This window comes from Microtus ochrogaster, unplaced genomic scaffold (assembly GCF_000317375.1).
Source record: "Microtus ochrogaster isolate Prairie Vole_2 unplaced genomic scaffold, MicOch1.0 UNK4, whole genome shotgun sequence".
NCBI lineage: Eukaryota > Metazoa > Chordata > Mammalia > Rodentia > Cricetidae > Microtus > Microtus ochrogaster.
In genome coordinates, this window is record NW_004949102.1 from 11,899,118 (window position 1) to 11,918,704 (window position 19,587).

Sequence of the window (19,587 nt, forward strand, 5' to 3'; positions counted from 1 at the left end):
TGGTTATTATGAAATTGTGTCTGGAATTTACTTCAAAATAATCTTTTGGGGATGAGGAAGCAAATGGGTGACATTTTTTAAACCGGGCAGATCGTATTCTAATTTTGCAGATGTCTGAAAATTTCATAATACAGTGTGACTATGTCTACACAATATGCTTACTAAATAGAAATGCCATAATCACTTAAGACTCACTTCGTTCTACTCTCTCAAGGTAAGGAAGAGAGTCAAATACAATTTAAATTGAAATGAAGGTAACGATTTGTTTTTAAGGATTTTATAAAACCATAGGTGGGCGTTTTCGAAGAACTTTTTTTTTACTATTCCAGTGATGTACGTTTTTCATACTAGCTAACTTCGCGTCTCACTAGAAATAAACTACAAGCCCCAGGATGCAGTGCACGATTAGTCTCCGAACCGGCTGCCCTCGGCTTATTTGAACGGGAATGGTCTGAGTGAGAATCGATAACTATGGGTTAGAGCCGAGTCCGGAGTTTTGCGCACACCTGCTCGAGCCCCGCACGCGGTTCTCAGGGGGACTCGGGGCGCCTTTCTGTTCAGGCGTCGCCGCGGGCAGGCCCTCCGGTCCGGGGTCCTCCCTGCGGCAGGAGAGCTCCGGCAGTCCTCCTCCAAGATGGCGGCGCTGTTGGCGGTAAATTCGGGTGAGCGCGCAGGGCCGTGGGGGACCCGCGGGGACCCACGGGGCAGAGCGGGGCCGGCCTGGAGGGAGCGCCCGCGCGGGGAGGCTCTTCGGAGTGCGGGCGCGGGTCTGTGCGCGACGCCTGCTCTCTCCGCGTTCTGGCCTGCAGCCCCGCGCCTCCCAGTTTGAATGGCGCGCGGCGCGGCTGCCGCTTTGCCCGGGAGGAGATGGGTGTTGGAAGTGGAGGCGGAGAGCCGGTCGTGAGGCCCTGAGCCTGCTTCCTCCCACCTCGTGTCCTTCGTGCGTGTGCAGCCCAGCTTTCGCCGGGGTACGGCTGCAGTCTCGGGCACTGAGGCCGAGCCTAGGGTGGAAGGAAGCGCAAAGCAGGCTGTGGGCCGGGCGGGCACAGGGTGGGGACTGACGTTGTGCAAGCTGCAAGCACCTTACAGAAGGTGCCCGGCAAGGGGGTGCCAGGGGTTCAGCAGATACCTCCCGACCCTGCGGGTGTCGCCCCTCCTGCACCTTCGTAACTGCTGACCCGGATAGTGACGGAGTTATGGAAAGGTTGGGGCGGGTCATCGTTTGGTGATTCGAACCCCCAGAGATGCTTGAAAAAGGGGATGGCTTTTGACTTGTTCCTGGAGCACATTGCTGGCCATTAGCAGGGAGGACGTAGATGTCAAACATTCTGCATGAGGCGTGGCTCTCCCGAAATCAGATTTAGACACTTGATTCACGAGTGCAATTTTTAAGAGTCAGTAAAACAAATGCTTGCAGTGTCGTTCAGGAGCACTTTTGAGTGTTTGGTTTCTAAACTGTTTATTTTGATACCGGTTCTTGCCACGTTACTAATAGTTTTGAAAACTGCCCAAATCTGAGTTTTGAACATTAAACTATCTCAGAAGTGGTATGATAAATTGTTCTGTAGAGATGAAATTTTCTGTTTATTGAACACGTACTATGCCTCAGCACTGGGTCAAGTATTAGCCTTCCTTTATCTCATTTAATTCCTTTCTAACCCATGGAGTAATGTGGTTAAATATCTCAGCTTTAATTTTGAAGTAAAGACTTGTAGAGGTTAAATTTATCCAAGATTAAACCGTTAATGGTTTTAAGCACAGCTTCATTGATTTTGTGACGTCATAAATATTATGACGGAGATAAATATTATATTACTAAAATTTTTAAAAGGCATGGCTTCCATGTGGTAGTTGTGTTACATATATTTTTAGTACTTATATATTTTCCTTACTCTTAAACACAAGCCATGAAGGGAAAGAAGCAGTTAGTTGTCAGTAGCTCCCAGGAGTGGACATTGTACAGGAGAGCAAGAAATTGGCGGCAAGAAAAGAATACATTTGAAAAAGCCAGTAGTCAAGAGAGTTATTTTCTTTTTATTTATCATCTTTGGGAAGAAGTTAAGCATCCATAGCTGAATGGATAAGTGGAATATGACATGTACACTAAGAAGAAGATCTTGTCAATGATACATGTTGTATGACCTTTGAGGACATTGTGAAATATGCCATACACACACACACACACACACACACACACACACTCAAAACAACAAAAACAAAACAGCTATACTTACCAAGTTAACTACACTAAAAAGAAGTTTAAAAAAGTGGGCTTAGAATGGCAGTTGCCAGGGGCTAGAACAGTGAAAGGTGGTAGTGATGAGTATAAAGTTTCAGATTGCAGAGAAATGTGTGCGTGGCGGGAGCAGTCTCATGATGTAGCATAGGCTAGCCTGCAATTACCTGTGTAGCCCAGAATAACCTCCCTCAGTCTCCCAAGTGCTGTGTGGTTACAGGTTACAGGCTACAGGCATGAAGCTCTAGGCCTGCCTCAGCGTTTCAGCTTTGCAGCATTGGAAAGGTAATGCTATGTTGCAACAACTGTGTGAATATGCTTGATGCTGCTGTTCACAAGAGTAGCTAAGCTGCTGTCTTTTGCCATTTTTTCTATTATTTCTCTAGTCACAACAAAAGCTTAAACATACAATAGGGTGGAGGAGGAAAGGGTTGTTGACAGCTAGAGTTCTTACACCTGTCTTGGGTTGGACCGAATGGCTCTCACCGTTGTGACTGCCATGCCTGCTGAGGAGATCCACTCACAAACAAGCTTGTAAGCAGCCACCGACATGACAGGCTACCTGGTCACCCTGCTTTATTCACAGTGGTGACTCTTTCATACCTTTTCTGCTTCTCAAACCTTTACCCTCCAGTGGACCTAGAGAAAGAAAAGCCAGCAGGCATCTTTTCACTCCCTTGCCTGAGAATCTAGAGACCTTTGCACTTAGCTTCCTTCTGCGACCTTGCCCAAGGTAAATCCCACCCTTTTTGTTACTCTTTCTCTCTTTTATGTGGCTTCCTCTCCTCCATTTTCTTTTCTTTCCTTCCTTCCTTCCTTCCTTCCTTCCTTCCTTCCTTCCTTCTTTCTTTCTTTCTTTCTTTCTTTTTAAGTTTTTCAAGACAGGGTTTCTCTGTAGCTTTGGCACCTGTTGTGTACTTGGAACTTACTCTGTAGACCAGGCTGGCCTCGAACTCACAGAGATCCACGGAGTAGCCTGTCTTTACCTTGATCTCATGTTTAGTTTATTTATCATTTCTCTTGCTTCTCCATTGTCAAACCTTGTAGGAGATTAGGTATGCACTCATTGGCTCCCTTTGTTTCTATGCCTCCTAAGGTTGTAAGCATTTGATTTGTTTCTGTCCTTCTAAACAGCTCTGATTAGGGTTCTATGTTACATAGTTCACCAAATTTAACAGATTTTTAATTGTGTGTGTGTGTTCCTCCCAACATCTATCCTTACCACTCCCCCACAACAGTCTGTTATTCTAGGTCTCTTCTGGTCTCCATGAGCAATGCACTACTGTGCAGACATACACATGCATACATGTAATTGAAAAGGTAAATATTTTAAAAAGACTTCTGAAGAACTAATAACTGTCTATGAACTACACATGATTAGTGTACAAGCTCAGTAAATTACATAGAAAAGTTTTGGGTGTTTTCCTGTTAATGAGTCAGTCAGTAACAGATCAAAAATATGCACACAAATCACAACTGGTCTTCTCAGTGATGATGAATCTCAACACATCAACAAACATAAGTATATAAGATTTATTTAGTTCCGCAATTTCAGTAATTATCCTTTTACCAGTAAGAAATGAAGAGCATTACATTTTTCCAAACTTCTAAATGTGTATTTTTAATATAATTTACTAACCTTGAGAAGTATATTTATTTCTTTTAATGTTTTGGGATACTTCTAGGATATCACATTTACTCATTCACCATGTATGAGACACTGGTAAGTTCAGTTCAATAAGAAAACAAACTCAGTTGCCTAAGTGGTCTGAAAGGTAATCAAGGCAAGAGGGTTCATAGTAAGGGTATTTGACCTAGCTGGGGAGGTCGGGGGAGGGAAGGATTTGGGAAGTATGAATGAACTAATAGTGAAAAAAAAAATTGAGAATGGACTGATGTCTATGAGGTAAGATAAGTATTTAAGGATGTGAGTATACCAGGTAGGTTCCACAGTCGGGAGAAAAGACTGCACTTTCAAAGACCTAAAGATCAAGACGGCAGGGGTACAGCAAATAGATCTGACGAGGTAGGCCATTGCCACCCTTTGCAGGGTGCTTAGGATTCTGGTTTTTGCCCTGAAAGCTCACTGATGAGGATTTAAAATGTCCACTAAATTTGGGGCTGGAGAGGTGGGTCGGTGGCTGAGTGCTCTTCTTACACAGGGCCCAAGTTAGGCTTCCAGCCCTCACATCAGGCTCAGCACCTGCAGCTCCAGCTCCAGTGGCTCTAATGCCCTTTTCTGGACTCCATAGGCACCTGCTGTGTGTGTGTGTGTGTGTGTGTGTGTGTGTGTGTGTGTATTGTATGTATGTGTGTGTTTTACAGTATAGCCTAGTTTGGCCTCAAATTTTTCTCCTGCCTCAGCCTTCTGAGGATTGGGATTACAGATGTATTTGTGCCTTCATGGCTGTTTCTGAAATCTCTGTGATAAGACTTTTTCCGGTTTTCCTGAAACTCTCCCATCACTCCCCCACCACCACCACCACAGGGATTGAACCCAGGGCTTTGAGTTCTACACTGAGCCACCCTGGGTCAGTTTGGAGACTTTTCCTTGGATCCTGTACCCACTCAGTTGCCAGTTCTAATTCCTTTCTACTCCTACAGGCCCTTCCTGTTTCACTGTTCTCACCTTAGTGTAGCTTCCATTACCGCCTTACCTACTATTACCTTGGCTTCCCAACACTTCCTAGTCCAGTACCCATGCCCTAGAATATCATTGTCCACTCTGCTAGTTGTATGTTTGGGGTCTGGCTTTATTTATTTTGTTTTGGGGTCACAAACTACAGGTTGAACCCCACTTGTTTTAATAGCTGAGACCAAAACTGTATTTTTTTTGGAGGGTATAATTGCATGGAGTGTGCTAGTTGAGTAACCCTGACTTAGAGTACTTACATTACTGCTCAAACTTTTTAGTCTGTGCTGCAATCCAAAGCTCAAACCTATGCTGTCCTTTACCTTTACAAAGAGAGGGTCAAGAAAATGGTCCTGAGAGAAGTTACCAGGGCCAAGGGTCAGTTCGGTAGGCTCAGAAGTGACTTTTGTCAGTGTGTCTAGCTGTAACTAGGTCCTGTTGATTGACTTCTTTAATAAAATTCAGGAAAGACCCATAGGCAAACCTGCACTCTAACGCATTGATGGTGGTAGCAGTATGTGTGGGGGTACTTGTGGCAGCTCTGTCAGCAGGCTCGTCACTGGAGAGGGTCGCCTGACAAGCTAGTTTGTTTTGGAATGGGATCTTTGGGATCTTGAGGTGCTGTCCAGGCATATCTCACTCAGGAGTTCTCCTACCTCATCTGACCGCATAGCTGATATTTGTTGTAGGTTTGTGCCACTACATCTGGCTGACAAAAAGCTATACTTGTAATCAAAAGATTGGCAAATGGGATTGAAGTAGAAGCAAAGCAGGAAGTTGAATGATGCTTGCTAAGGAAGATTGAGATGTGTTGGCTCCTATTCTCCACACCCTCACATAGAAGACCTGACACAGTGCTTCTGGTCCTGGGGATCGAGCCAGGCATTTTGCACGATAAGCTTGTCTTCCACTGCCAAGATACACTTGTGGTCCCAGGCTCTCCTGTTCACAACTTCTGTTAGTCTCCTAAACTTAATTGTGTTTGTGTGTGTGCATTGGGCTGATTCCAAGGTCCCCACACACTGAGCACATGCTCTACTACTGAGAGTTGCCCTGTCCCTCTCGCAACACTTAAAAGGCCCGGCTTGTTTGTCTTACTGCCTGTGGTTCCCCTTGCTGTGATTTTTGAATAAACGGTCTGTCTGGGTTTAGGCAGGCTTAACCTACGTAGATCAGTCCTAACTTCCTTATTTGCTATGCTAAATGCCAAGTTCAGCTGACTGACAATCCACTTTAAGTTTGTTTGATTTTTTTTTTTATTCTTGTTAGACAGCAAGTTTATATTGTTGCCAAAGAATTCTAATGAACTGTACTATTATGTTTTTGGCTGGTGTATGTATGTAACATATGTATCTTTTTATATTAAGAATGGCCATTAATACTTCCTTTGGTAATTGTGTACTAAAAAGTAGGTGTGAGTATGACTAACATGTAGATGACATGTATTATTTCATGATGGTTTTATTTTTCTTTAAGCTGCCAGCCTATGGGGGCCCTACAAAGACATTTGGCACACAGTCGTAAATGCTCTTTGGAGAAGACAACCTGAAGCTGTCCACCTTCTTGACATGATTTTGAAGAAACACAAACCGGACTTCATCTCACTGTTTAAAAACCCAGTAAGAAATTTTCTTCTTTGCTTCTTAGATTTGCTTCTTCTTCTTTAATTTTTTTTTCTAAAAAATTAGATCTGGAGAGTGATTATCTTTTTAGTCACATTGATTGATTGATTGATTGATTGATTGATTGATTGATTGATTGATTATGTGGGGTGTGGGCATGAGCATGTTATGGTCCAAAGATGGAGGGAAGAGGGCAACTTCAGTAGTGAGTTCTCTCCAGTGCATGGGACCAAGGACTTGACCTCAGGCAGGGTGGCAGGAGACTTCACTGCTCAACCACTTCACCAACACAGTTTTGTTTGTTTTTTAAAGAAAAAGAAAACAAAAAACAGGGACTGGAGAGATGGCTCAGTGATTAAGAGCACTGATTCCTCTTCCAGAGCTCCTGAGTTCAATTCCCAACAACCACATGGTGGCTCACAGCCATCTATAATGAGATCTGGTGCCCTCTTCTGGGGTGCAGGTACACATGCAGGCAGAATACTATATGTATAGTAAATAAATGAATAAACCTTAAAACAAAAAGAAGAGACACGTGAACTCTCAGTGTGTAAACATTGGTGCTTGAAGTGTGCTGTGCAATTCAGACTTTTTCAAAATGCCCCTTTCCCAAACAGTTTATTGTCTTTTTATTTTTCATGGAACTTACTATTGAATTTATCTCCAGCTAAGTGGTAAGTGTAGTATCTAAAGATGACTTAGGAAATGCAGCATATCCCACAAATGCTGGTGCCTTATAGTTTCTGCCTCTCCTAGTACCCTGACCTTCACTGATTATGAATTTCCAGATATCCTTCTGAATTTTAAGTCTCCAGAGTGTAATGTAAATTGTATTAACTGAATTATTTTTTACATATCATTACTGTATCTTGACACCTCAAGTAGGAAGGTACTACAGTGGAGGGATTTGAGTTTACAAACTCCTTCCTTTGCTCCTGGGCAATTTTCTGGTTGTTTGTTTGAGGTAGTTCATAAGAGTAATCAGCTGTATCTAAGGCTAGCTTGGAACTCTGTGTAGCTCAGGTTGGCTTTTATCCTCCTGTCTCAGCCTCTGGAATGCAGAGATTATAAAATGACATGAACAGTCATATCTGTTTGACAGTTTTTTTTTTAATGTACTAGTATGATGATGTAAGATTTACAACATTGTGCTACAAGAAGTGAGTTACTGCTTTTTTTTTTTTTTTAAAAAAAAGCATTTATCTTGTGTGGGTGTGTATATGCATAGTGCATGAGTGAGGTCAGGAGACGACTTTTGGTGGTTGAGTCTGCTTTTTTCACTGTGGCTTCTAGGGATTGAGCTTCCGTCTCCAGGCATGGGACAGCAAGTTCCTTATTGCAGTAAGCCATTTCACTAGTTTGGCGTTTTGCTTTTTAGTTCTTTTGCTTTTCCTTTTTTTCTTGCTTGTGTGTGTTTGGGAGTGGGTCGTGTTTCTAGAGATTAAATCTTGTGCTCTTGTGCATACTATGAAAGCAGTCTACCGTGAGCTGTATTGCCAGCCCTTTTTGTACTTTATTTTTAACAGTCTTTTTATTTTCGAAACTTTTCAGTTTACCCAGGCTGGCCTTGGACCTACTATCCTGAGTAGCTAGCTGGGATGTGGGCCTGTTCCACCAGGCCTGTCTTTCTTGTGATTTTCCTTAGTAGAAGGAGCCCTGGCCTGGAGCTGGGAGTCAACTCTGCTGAACCTTCCATCTTGACTCTCCCTCATTGGAGTATGAGGAGTGGGCCTGCTTTTCGTCCGGCTGCCCGGCTAGCTTAGCCCCTGAAATAACCACAGAGAAATTGTATTAATTAAATTACTGCCTGGCCCATTATATCTAGCCTCTTCTTGGCTAACTCTCACATCTTGCTTTAACCCATATCTAATAATCTGTGTAGCACCACAAGGTCATGGCTTACCGGGAGAGATGCTAACCAGTGTCAGTCTCAGGCAGGAGAATCATGGTGTCTGCCTGTCTCTGCTTTCTTCTTCTCAGAATTCTGCTCTGTTTACTCCGCCTATCTAAGTCTGCCCTTTCAAAAGGCCAAGGCAGTTTCTTTATTCAACCAATGAAAGCAATACAAATACAGAAGGGCCTCCTACACCACCTCATGATCTCAAACAAGTTACCTAACTTACCTTGGTGCCATTTCTGTTTGGTAGAGGCGCTGTGCTAAATGACCCAGGCAGTTCTTTAGGGTCTGAACTTTGACAGTTTGTTATCTGGCAGAGACTTCTCTGTGTCTTTTGTAAACATTTCAGTCAAGGAGTCTTTAGGGGGGAGCTAATGAGGTAATTCAGTGCTAGGGCATTTGCCTACCATCTTTCTATCTGTGGGTTACATCCCCACCACCACACACAGAGAAAGATTTTATAGCAAATAAAATCCATGATTAACTCTACAAAGTAATGCTATTGCTCATTATTTAATACAGCTTATATGTCTGTTTGGATTATTGGTATGTAACTAGAAAAGTCGCTTGAACATGTGGAAAACAGAGTAGTATTATTTGTGTTTTCTCTGGGTTTTCTAACTTTGTAGAAGTTTTGAGAAGGTAGTACTGAATTAAAAAGTTGAAGGTGGTGCCAAGTGTTGCCTCATATCCTCCGGTTCTAGATTACTAGATAAGAAACACTTCAGTTTGGTATGCTACCAGGCTGTGTTGTTTTTGTTTTCACCCAGGCTGGCCTTGACTCTGCTTACCTGGCCTCTGAGTGTTAGGATTAGAGGTCTGTGCTGCCATGGCAAGTCAGGCTGCATTATCATGAAAAGACGTGCTAGGAGCACTTGTAGGACCTTGCCTCCAATATACTGTTTTCATTGCTTGATTATAATTTTATCATTCTAGCCAAAAAACGTTCAACAGCATGAGAAGGTTCAGAAAGCCAGTACAGAGGGTGTTGCCATCCAGGGGCAACAAGGAACCAGACTTCTCCCTGAGCAGCTCATTAAAGAAGCTTTTATCATCAGTAACCTTTTTGATATTGGGGAGTTGTCAGCTGTTGAGCTTCTCCTTGCCGGTAAGTTGACATTTGGGTAAAACTCTGGTACGTAGTACAGAGTCATGAAGGTATGTACTCCTGACTTAGAATTTAATGCTGGGTTTAAAATGTTTATTTGTTTATTTTATGCATGTATGTGTACCTGGTGTGTGTATGGGCACCATACTCATTCTAGTGCTGTGGGAGGTCAGAAGAGGGTGTTAGATCCCGCAGCTTGAGTTACTGGTGATTGTGGACCACTTTGTGGGTGCTGGGAAATGCTCTTAACTGCTGAGCCATCTGTCTAGCCCCCTAGCAGATTGTTTTTAAAGATATCATTTATTTGACAGAATGATTCAAAATATTTAATTTATCTGGATTAAAGGGCAAGCTTAGTGATCCCAGTTGTTGATGAACTGCCTTAAGGTAGATCTTGACATAGTAATTTACTAACAAAGATTAAGTTACATCTCTAGAATTGCATGGCTCAAGGCAAGTTCTGTCATGCAATGAGTAGGAGGGCAAGGTTTACTGCTGTTTTGGACTGTCTTCTGGAGGAGGCTAGGTAGATATGGGCATCTAGGTGAAAAATTAGATAATTTTAATAATACTAGGAAGAATATAAACTGGGTGGGCACGGGGCATAGGGATATCAGGACTTAAGATAGTCTGATTAGTGGGCTTAGTCAAGGCCTCTCCAAGGTGAGGACATTTGACCTGAGGCCTGAGTCACCTGTGAATCCCAGCCACCCAGATTTCTTGGGGAAGGCTGATAGAGGTACAAAGACATGTGCTTCCGGTTTGAATAAATACACATTTAAGGGAAGAAGACTCCTGAGCCTGGAACCTGGTGAATAGGGGCTAGTGGAGGAAAGTGCAGATGTTTGGACTTTATTCTCATCGCAGTAGTAAGGTACTGCTAGAGGATTAGCACAAACATATATAATCCCAGATACTTAAAAATTATTCTGTAAGCCAAGTGGTTGTGGTGCATGCCTTTAATCCCAGCACTCAGGAGGCAGAGGCAGGCAGATCTTTGTGAGTTCGAAGCCAGCCTGGTCTACAGAGTGAGTTTCTGGACAGCCAGAGATACACAGAGAAATCCTGTTTTGGAAAAAAAAAATTAGTTTGTGGCTACTATGTAAAGACCAGTATTTCCATAAAACATGCAGTTTATTAGTGATCACAAGGAGTCATGCAAAGGAAATACAGACATCTTAGTTGAATAGTAATTTCAAAGAGGGTGAAGATAGTTTTCCCTTGTGTGTGGGGATGTTGTCTTAATGCACTTGAGTTTTAAATTCATTTCAGGACTTTGTGCTTTTTTTCCTGGCAGTGTTAGAGATAGAACCAGGGCCTTAGCTTGGCAGACAAACAACTACCCACTTAACCAGGTTCCCAGCCCAGAAGGCTAATTTAATACACATACCCTCTATCACCATGTTCTAGTTACTCTGAGAAGATTTGTGTAAAATGAAGGTGAGTAAAGCCTCCTTTAGTGTGAAGGAGCACAGTCTCATGGAAAGAGGTGGGAAGGTTTTGGCAGGAGGTGGTGCAGATTAGAGGAGAGTGACCTTGAAAGGAGGAAACTTGAAAACATTTCAAGAGTTCATATGAGTGAAGAAAAGAGGGCACAGTGTAGGAAGTCAGATGAAACTGAGTTTGGAAAGTGATGGTTTCTTGTTCTTTTTGCTGGGGTTCGTCCTAACATATGGTGGGTGGCCCTGAGTCTGCTATGCCAGGAATTCAGGGAGCAGGGGTCCTCCGGGTCCCCTTAACTCTGAGACTCTGCTTATTTCAATAAATTTTGGAGTAAGGATTTGTGTTCCAGTTCAAACACGTCTGGACTTCATTACTAAACAATCAATTCCTTTTCTAGGAGAACATCAGCAGTCGCACTTCCCTGGCCTCACCAGAGGATTGGTAGCTGTCCTTTTATATTGGGATGGAAAGCGGTGCATTGCAAATTCTCTTAAAACCCTGATACAGTCTAGACGAGGGAAGACATGGACATTGGAACTCAGGTCTGTTTGCTCTTTGGGATTTAAGGGGTTAATGTAAAAGTACTTGAATTTGAATTTTGGAAATAACAATTTCCCCTTAGTGTATCCAGTTTCAGTAAACTGTGACCTCAGGTGAATAATACATTGCTCTGCTCTTTGCAGAGTGATGAGTTTGTTTAAACCTGCCTTGTTTGCACATGAGAAATCACTTAGAGCCTTATTGAACTGACTGAGAGAGAGAGGGTGAAAAGAACAAAACTAATTCCTCCTGGTTGTTTGTAGTAATAGGCTGCTGTCAAGACAGTATTTCTGTTCATATATTGTTTATTTCTTTTCATTACAGTCCAGAGTTGGTTTCCATGACAACACGCTTTACAGATGAGCTGATGGAACAAGGATTGACTTACAAAGTTCTTACTTTGGTGTCACAGATTGACGTGAATAATGAGTTTGAGAAACTACAGAGAGAGAGAGGTTTGGGCAGTGAGAAACACCGCAAAGAGGCAAGGGTTCTATAAAATGATTTAATGGGAATCTTTGTCAAATTAATTTCACCTAGGCAGAAGAAAATTCTGTTTTCATCATCATCATTGCTACCTTTTAAAATTATTTATCTATTTTATTTTGTGTGCGTTGATCATTTGCCTACCTGTATGTCTCTGTGAGGGTGTCATATTCCTTGGAACTGAAGTTGCAGACACTTATGAGCCATGATGTAGGTACTAGAAATTGAACCCGGGTCCTCTGAAAGTGTAGACAGTGCTCTCAACCACTGAGCCATCTCTCCCATCCTTCCCCCCTTTTATATTTACTTATTTATTTGAATATGTGTGTGTTTATTTAGCCTATATGTCTGTGCACCATGTGTGTGCAGTACCTTCAGAGATCACAAAAGGGTAGAGGATCCCCTGGAACTGTAATTATAGAAGGTTGTGAGTGAGCCTCTGTGTGTGCTAGGCGTACTTTGGAAAACCAGCCAGTGCTCTTAACCACTGAGCTACCTCTCCAGCCCCATAAAACAGAGGTTCTTGTTTTGTGTTTTGTTTTTTGAGATAGGGTTTTTCTGGCTGTCCTATCACTCACTTTGTAGACCAGGCTGGCCTTGAACTTACAGAGATCCACCTTCCTCTGCCTTTCAAGTGCTGGGATTAAAGGTGTGCACCATCACTACCTCCCACCCACTCCCCTTTTTTTGAGACAGGATCTCACTAGGTAGTATTTGACTGGTCTGGAACTTGCTATTTAGACCAGGCTAGCCTCCAACCTGCCTCTGGAAGTCAAGTATGAGCAGCCACTCCTATGGAAACCCTGCTCTGCTCATGGAATTGGTTTATAGTTATTCCAGTTACTCTGTCAGTGTTTACTTGTTGTCTAGTTATTTCTGGAATGAATTGTTGAAGGAATTGGTCACCACAATTTCTTAAGGAATTGAAAAGAGAGAACTAAACCCTAGAATTTCTTCAGAATTCTGATAATTTTAACATCACTCATGGATTCTAATTAGCGGTTTTTGTCGACTTTTATGGGAGATAGTCTACATTTTGCAACACCAGGCTTGATAAAATTTATATCACAATTATGTTTTCACTTGTAGGTTTCTGATCTCATCAAGGAGTGCAAGCAATCTCTGGCAGAAAGTCTTTTTGCCTGGGCTTGTCAGTCACCATTCGCCAAAGATGATACCCTCCTCCTTATTGGACATTTGGAAAGAGTAACGGTTGAGGCTAACGGCTCTCTGGATGCAGTGAATCTGGCTCTCCTCATGGCTCTTCTCTACTGTTTTGATACCAGCTTTATAGAACAAAGCACAGAGGAACGAGATGGTACTGCATTTTGTATTTATACCTCTTAAGGCTGCCTTTTTCCTTGAGTCTCACTGTGTGATCCAGGGTGTGTGTGTGTGTGTGTGTGTGTGTGTGTTAGAAGAAAACTTTCAGGAGTTAATTGCCATATGAGTCCAAGAGGTAGACTTAGGCTGCCAGGTCTGTTTGTATCATACTTAACTGTAATGTGGATTTTGTTTTGTCAAATAATAATGTTAGTTAGTCATAATTCCCTTTGAAAATGCTGAGTGTTTTTGACTTGTAGATATTCCTGTATATCAGAAGTGAGAGTTTATTTCTGTTCTGTTTTGGTGAAGTGGTCTATTTTTGTGTTTTCAGATATGATTCATCAGCTTCCACTGTTGACAGAGAGACAGTACATTGCAACAATTCATTCTCGTCTCCAGGACTCACAACCTTGGAAGCTTCCTGGGCTGCAGGCCACTGTTAGACTTGCCTGGGCACTGGCATTGAGGGGAATATCCCAGCTACCTGATGTAACAGGTAAATTGTAGGTGATCTTGTTATTGTTAGGAGAAGGGATGTATCATCAGCTAATGAAAGTTTGAGATAATTGGCTTGAGCCACCACACCTAGCAAGATTTTTGTTATCTTCCTTTAAAAACTTTGGCGAGATGGCTCAGAGGTTAAGAGCATTGACTGCTCTTCCAGAGGTCCTGAGTTCAATTCCCAGCAACCACATGGTGGCAAGGTGGCTTGCAACTACCATGTATGTAATGAGATCTGGTGCCCTTTTCTGGCCTGCAGGGACACATGCAGGCAGAACACTGTATACATAATAAATATAAATCTTAAAAAAAATTTTTTTTAGGTTTAAGTGTTCGAATGTTTTGTCTTCATATATGTCTGTATACCACATGTGTATCTTATTTTCCCTGAGACCCAAGAGTCCTGTGGAGTTAGCAATGATTTCTAGCTATCACGTGGGTGCTGGGAATGAAACCTGAAGAACAGAACAGCCAGTGGTCTTAACCACTGAGCCATCTCTCCAGCCTCAAGTGTATTTATTTTCAAATATCATATTTTAAATTGGGGAGAGAACATGTGTATATATGACCTTGAGAAAATATAAGTTCTGTTGATAAAAGTTTGTAAGCCAGGAACAGTGTCATGTGCTAGTACTTTAATCCCAGCACTTGGGAGGCAGAGGCAGGAGGATCTCTGTGAGTTTGTGGTCAGTCTGGTCTATAGAGTGAGCTCCAGGTTAGCCAGGGCAATGTATATTATATCAAAAACAACAACAAAAACCCCTCAAAACCTTATAAAGAAGTCCCAAGACTCACTATTTTTCGCTATCTCAGAGAAGAACTTCATAGGTTACTTTCCTTTCTTGGATCTAGTGGCAGAGCTCTTTAACCTTCAGAGTAAGTTAAAAGTTGAAAATTCCAGCAGGCCGAGTCACACCGATTTTTGTTTCTTTCTTGGATGCTGATGATTGAACTTAGAATCTTCTTCATGTGTGCTAGATAAGGGTTCTGCCAGTAAGCTACATTCCTAGTTCTTTTTTAAACAGGGCTTCGTGTACTTCAGGCTGGCCCCAAGCTATGTAACCGAGGGTGTGCTTGAACTACTGATCCTTCTGGCTCTACCTTCAGAGTGCTGGATTATTAAGTGTTTACCACCACAACCATCTAATTGCTTTATTTATTTATTTATTTATTTACTTATTTATTTATTTATTTATTCATTTATTTATTTATTATGTGTACAATATTCTGTCTGTATGCCTATTTATTTATTTATTTATTCATTTATTTATTTATTATGTGTACAATATTCTGTCTGTATGCCTAAAGACCAGAAGAGGGCACCAGACCTCTTTACAGATGGTTGTGAGCCACCATGTCGTTGCTGGGAATTGAACTCAGGACCTTTGGAAGAGCAGGCAATGCTCTTAACCACTGAACCATCTCCCCAGCCCCTCTAATTACTATTTTTAAAATCTTTTTTTTTTTTTTAATTTTCATTCTTGATTTTGTTCACAAGCTTTTCCACATTGTATCCAACTGAAAATTTAGTTTTGTAAATTCGGTGTGTTGGAAAGGAGATAATTTGGATCAATCAAGCATAGATAGGGGAGTTGGCTTAAACCTGTGTTACTATACAGGGCATCCTATTTTGCTGTCTACTTTCTTGATACTATGATTTAAGTGGTTTCCCTTGTCAAATGCAAGCTATGCTTCCATTGTAACTTGAAATACAAAAAAACGTCACTTCTGTAGGATTCATTGGTGGTGTCTATGTATTGGTGACTGACCAAGGTGCAGTTGAAGGGAAGAAGGGTATCTGGTTCCTGTAGCTCATGAGGATGCAGTTGTGGCAGATAGGGCACAGCAGCAGGAGGACGAACTGATGGCCTGTCTGCAGTCCAGACGAGGGGGGCACTGTGGCACGTGCCAGTTTGCTGTCTTTTCTCCTAGTATGGTACTTCCACATTTAAGGTGGGTCTTTCCTCAGCTAAACTCTGGAGTTAGTCCCAGTGTTTTGGAGGCGGATCTCTTGTTCAAGGTCAGCCTGGTTTACAAAGCTTGTTCCAGTCCAATCAGGGATGTAGTAGTGGTGACGCCTCAATAACCAAACCCAAACCAAATCAAAACAACAAGAAAGCCACTCTGGAAATGTCCTCAAAAGACATGCCCAGAGTTGTTTCTCTGATTCCAACTCCAATCAAGTTGACATTTTATACCCATGTCAGTGTTTTGTTCTGATACTGGCAGTTGAGTGAACCCAGAGCCTGACTCACCAATGCTAGGGCACGGCTTCACCCACTTTCCCAGCCTGTGTTTCAGTAGGTATCATTATCCTACCGGTCACGTCATTTTACATTTTGTTCATCAGTATTACGTTGTTTCCAAAGGGTTTGCAGAAACAGTCTCTGCTGTTAGGAGTCTTTTCTTTGTACAGTTTATTAAAAATTACAGTGAGTAGATAACTGATTAGATTTTTATATTTGTCTACAAATTTCTTTTCTTACCTACAAATTACATCTTTTTCATTTCTAATTCTTTAATTTACTATTTTTATGACACAAAATTAACCAACTTTAAGTAGGTGTATTATCAGAATTTTTTATAAAGAATTATTTATTTTTTTTGTGTACATGCATTTATATGTGTATGAGTGTGTATCTATTCACACAAGGCCAAATAACAACTTGTAGGAGTTACTTCTCTCCACTTTGTGAGTCTTAGGGATCATCTTAGGTCATCAGGTTTGGCAGCAGGTGCCTTCACCTGCTGATCCATTTTGATAACCATGATGGTCATATTTTTATACCATAATTTTTCAAACCTAATCTTTATTTATTTATGCATATGTGTGTATGTCTGTGTATATATGTGCATGTGTGTGCAGAGGTCAAAAGAGGGTGTTGGGTCCCCTGGAGCCGGACTTAAAAGCAGTTGGGTTCTGTCTGACTTGGTGCTGGGAATTGAACTCCAGCCCTCTCTGAAAGAGCAGCAAGTGCTCTTAGCCACTGAGGCATCGCTCCAGCTTTTTTTCCCAATCCTAAGAGGCACATTAGATTGTGCTCTAGAGTAATGTGTAAGGATAGCCTAGGAATTATGGTCCTGGTTTCTAGTACCAGGTCTTTTGCTACTTAAACCTCTTAGGTTTCATGTTCATATTCTTATCAGTTTTAACAGTCAGTACTGTTATGGTTCTCTATTTGGTGCTCAGAGCTGAATTCGATCGAGGCTTTGGGCTTGTTTAGCATGTTCTCTCTACTCAACTTTATTCCCATCCTAAGCATTTTAAACTGAGTTGTTACTTTTTTTTTTTAATGTACATTGATATTTTGCCTGCATGCATGTCTGTGTACAGGTGTGTCAGATCCCCTGAAACTGAAGTGAACCACCATGTAAGTGCTGAGAATTGAACTTGGGTGCTCTGGAACAGCAGCCACTGAGCCATTTTTCCAGCCCCCTGTTAATGGTTTTTTTAAACATTAGTATCACTATTAGTTATAAGGATTTAAGAATATTGTTTTATAAAATGTGCTGTATAGACCATGAAAAACCATGGGATTGTTTTTCAGCTATAAAGAAAAGCAAAATCATGACATTTGTAGGAAAATGGATAGAACTGACTATTATGATAAGCAAAATATTATAAACTCTCATATGAAAACATTTAGGGGTATGTGTGTGCCTGTGCGTATGTATTGAAAGTAGAAGGAATAGTGCAGGCAATGGCATAGGTAGTGGAATTCACTTGACATGAAAACAGATGGAGTAAGGGCAGGAAGGGAACCAACAATAGAGATGCAGGGGAATGTATAGTTAAGTGGGGAATAAATAAGAGCAAAGTGTATTGACACATATGAGAAAACGCAGTACTAAACCCTTGTACTTTTAATGCTAACTTCTTTTCAAGAATGATATACTTTGTTTTCTAGTTCAAATGCTATGGGTGGGTATATAGAATTTATTTCAAAATATAAAATAAAAAGACAAATGGGGATGGCTCAGTAGTTAAGAGTTGTGCTGTTCTTGTAGAAGACTTGAGTTTCCAGCAGCCATTTGGGGCAGCTTACTCTAAGGAATTCAGTGCCTCTGGGTCCCTGCACTCGGTGCTTAGTCCTCCATACACAGAGTTGAAAATAAAATATAAATCTTCAAAAAGAAACAAGAGAACTCCCAAAACCTAACTAGTCTTACCCTTACACTTATATGCACAACTCTTTGGGCAGAGGCAGACAGATTGCACGTTTAAAGCTAGCCAGGGCTACATAGAGGAACTTATAAGAAAGAAAACCAGCTAATTCATTTTCCTCTTAATGAGACTCTGTTCCTTATGTATTCTTAATCTTACAGATGACACTGAAAATATACTTAGCAGCAGACTATGTATTTGGTCTCTAGGACAGTGGGACAGAATAAACTACATAGCAGGTTTTCCCCAGTCTTTTTGTTGTTTTGTCCAAGCATGGTTTCTCTGGGTATCTCTGACTATGCTGGAACTCACTCTGAAGACCACCCTGGCCTTGAACTCACAGAGATCAACCTACCTCTGCCTCCTAAGTGCTGGGACTAAAGGCGTGAGCCACCATTGCATCACTTCTATGGCTAACTAGTGTGGCTACTGGTATTAATAGGTGTGTGTCACCACTGCCTGGTCTGTATGGCTAACCAGTGTGGCTGTTTTACTCTCTGAACTTCAGTCAAGCTTTATTTATTAGAATACAAATGAAATATCACCACATTTCCCCTTTTTTGTCTAAAATAAAAGGAAGCATAAGAAAAACTATACACAATAAGTACAATGACTGTATACGATATATACAGACAATAAATAGTATCAGCAATGTCTAGTCCATTTACATTTGGCAAATTCAGAGAAAATACCCCATATCTATCCCTTCTTAGTGAGTCCAAAGTCTTGTACCGAATTTACTTTCTATCACAACTTGTTTTCTGTATCAGGTAGACAAGGAAATTTTTAACTATTATTATCTAGTCTTCAACTCCTTCAGAGACCAAAGAAGGAAATAATATAAACTGAGTAAGCAGGAAGTCCAAGCAAGCAACTTCCCAAAAAATGTAACAAATGACCGAAACAGCTGGCTGCCTGGACAGCCACCCAAAGTTCTTCTGCAATGTTGGGGCATCCATCTTTAACCTACAAGCCTAGAATATCTGACAGACTTTTCTGTGAAGCAGGGTTTTTGAAGGACTTGTCTGGGCAAGGTTTGGTAGTCACTCTCTCTTGTGTCCTGCTTGTCCAATTAGGACAGCAGTTGAACAAATGGCACTGTCTTTCCCAGTGGCTTATTTTTTGCTACAAAGAAAGCAAGCTCCATGTGGAGTTCCTTTGATGCCTGTCATCTTCTCTGAAGTAGATTGATACTGCCAGAAGCAGACATGTCTCATTGTCATAAAAACGAGAAAAGAACCTGTTATTAATACATCTTAAATGCCACATTCTGTAGATCTCTGAAGTGTTTGAAGGTGACCTATCTAAAATATATTTTTGTTTGACCTTGAAAACATACCCTATATGACTACAAGTTTGATTATAATAGGAGATTAGCTATTAGCCTGCATTTTCTTATTATCCTAAACAGTTGGTAATAATTTTCAAGGACCAGAAATTTGCATTACGTTGGTAAATGAGTTGTATAGGTACAATACCTTGAACAAGAGTAGAAATGTATGTACAGTATATTCTAACAAAATTAATCTCAAATTTGTATCAATATACAAAATTTGTATACAATATACAAAAATCTAAAGCAGTGTAAAACATTTAAAATTAGTAGTTGCTTTTTTTTTTTTTTTTTTTTT

At 41.2% G+C, this 19,587-nt stretch overlaps 1 protein-coding gene across 1 annotated transcript in view; it reads left to right on the forward strand.

Annotated features, from left to right (window-relative positions):
* The first annotated feature begins 570 nt into the window (after positions 1 to 570).
* Positions 571 to 19,587, forward strand: part of Nup205 (nucleoporin 205) — a 60,313-nt gene continuing 41,296 nt past the window's right edge. The window contains exons 1-7 of the mRNA XM_026788577.1: positions 571 to 662; positions 6,345 to 6,487; positions 9,324 to 9,495; positions 11,336 to 11,480; positions 11,803 to 11,962; positions 13,054 to 13,282; positions 13,622 to 13,786. Of these exons, the coding sequence (XP_026644378.1) occupies positions 635 to 662; positions 6,345 to 6,487; positions 9,324 to 9,495; positions 11,336 to 11,480; positions 11,803 to 11,962; positions 13,054 to 13,282; positions 13,622 to 13,786 (1,042 nt within the window). The 5' untranslated portion in view covers positions 571 to 634. The remainder of the gene's footprint in view (positions 663 to 6,344; positions 6,488 to 9,323; positions 9,496 to 11,335; positions 11,481 to 11,802; positions 11,963 to 13,053; positions 13,283 to 13,621; positions 13,787 to 19,587) is intronic.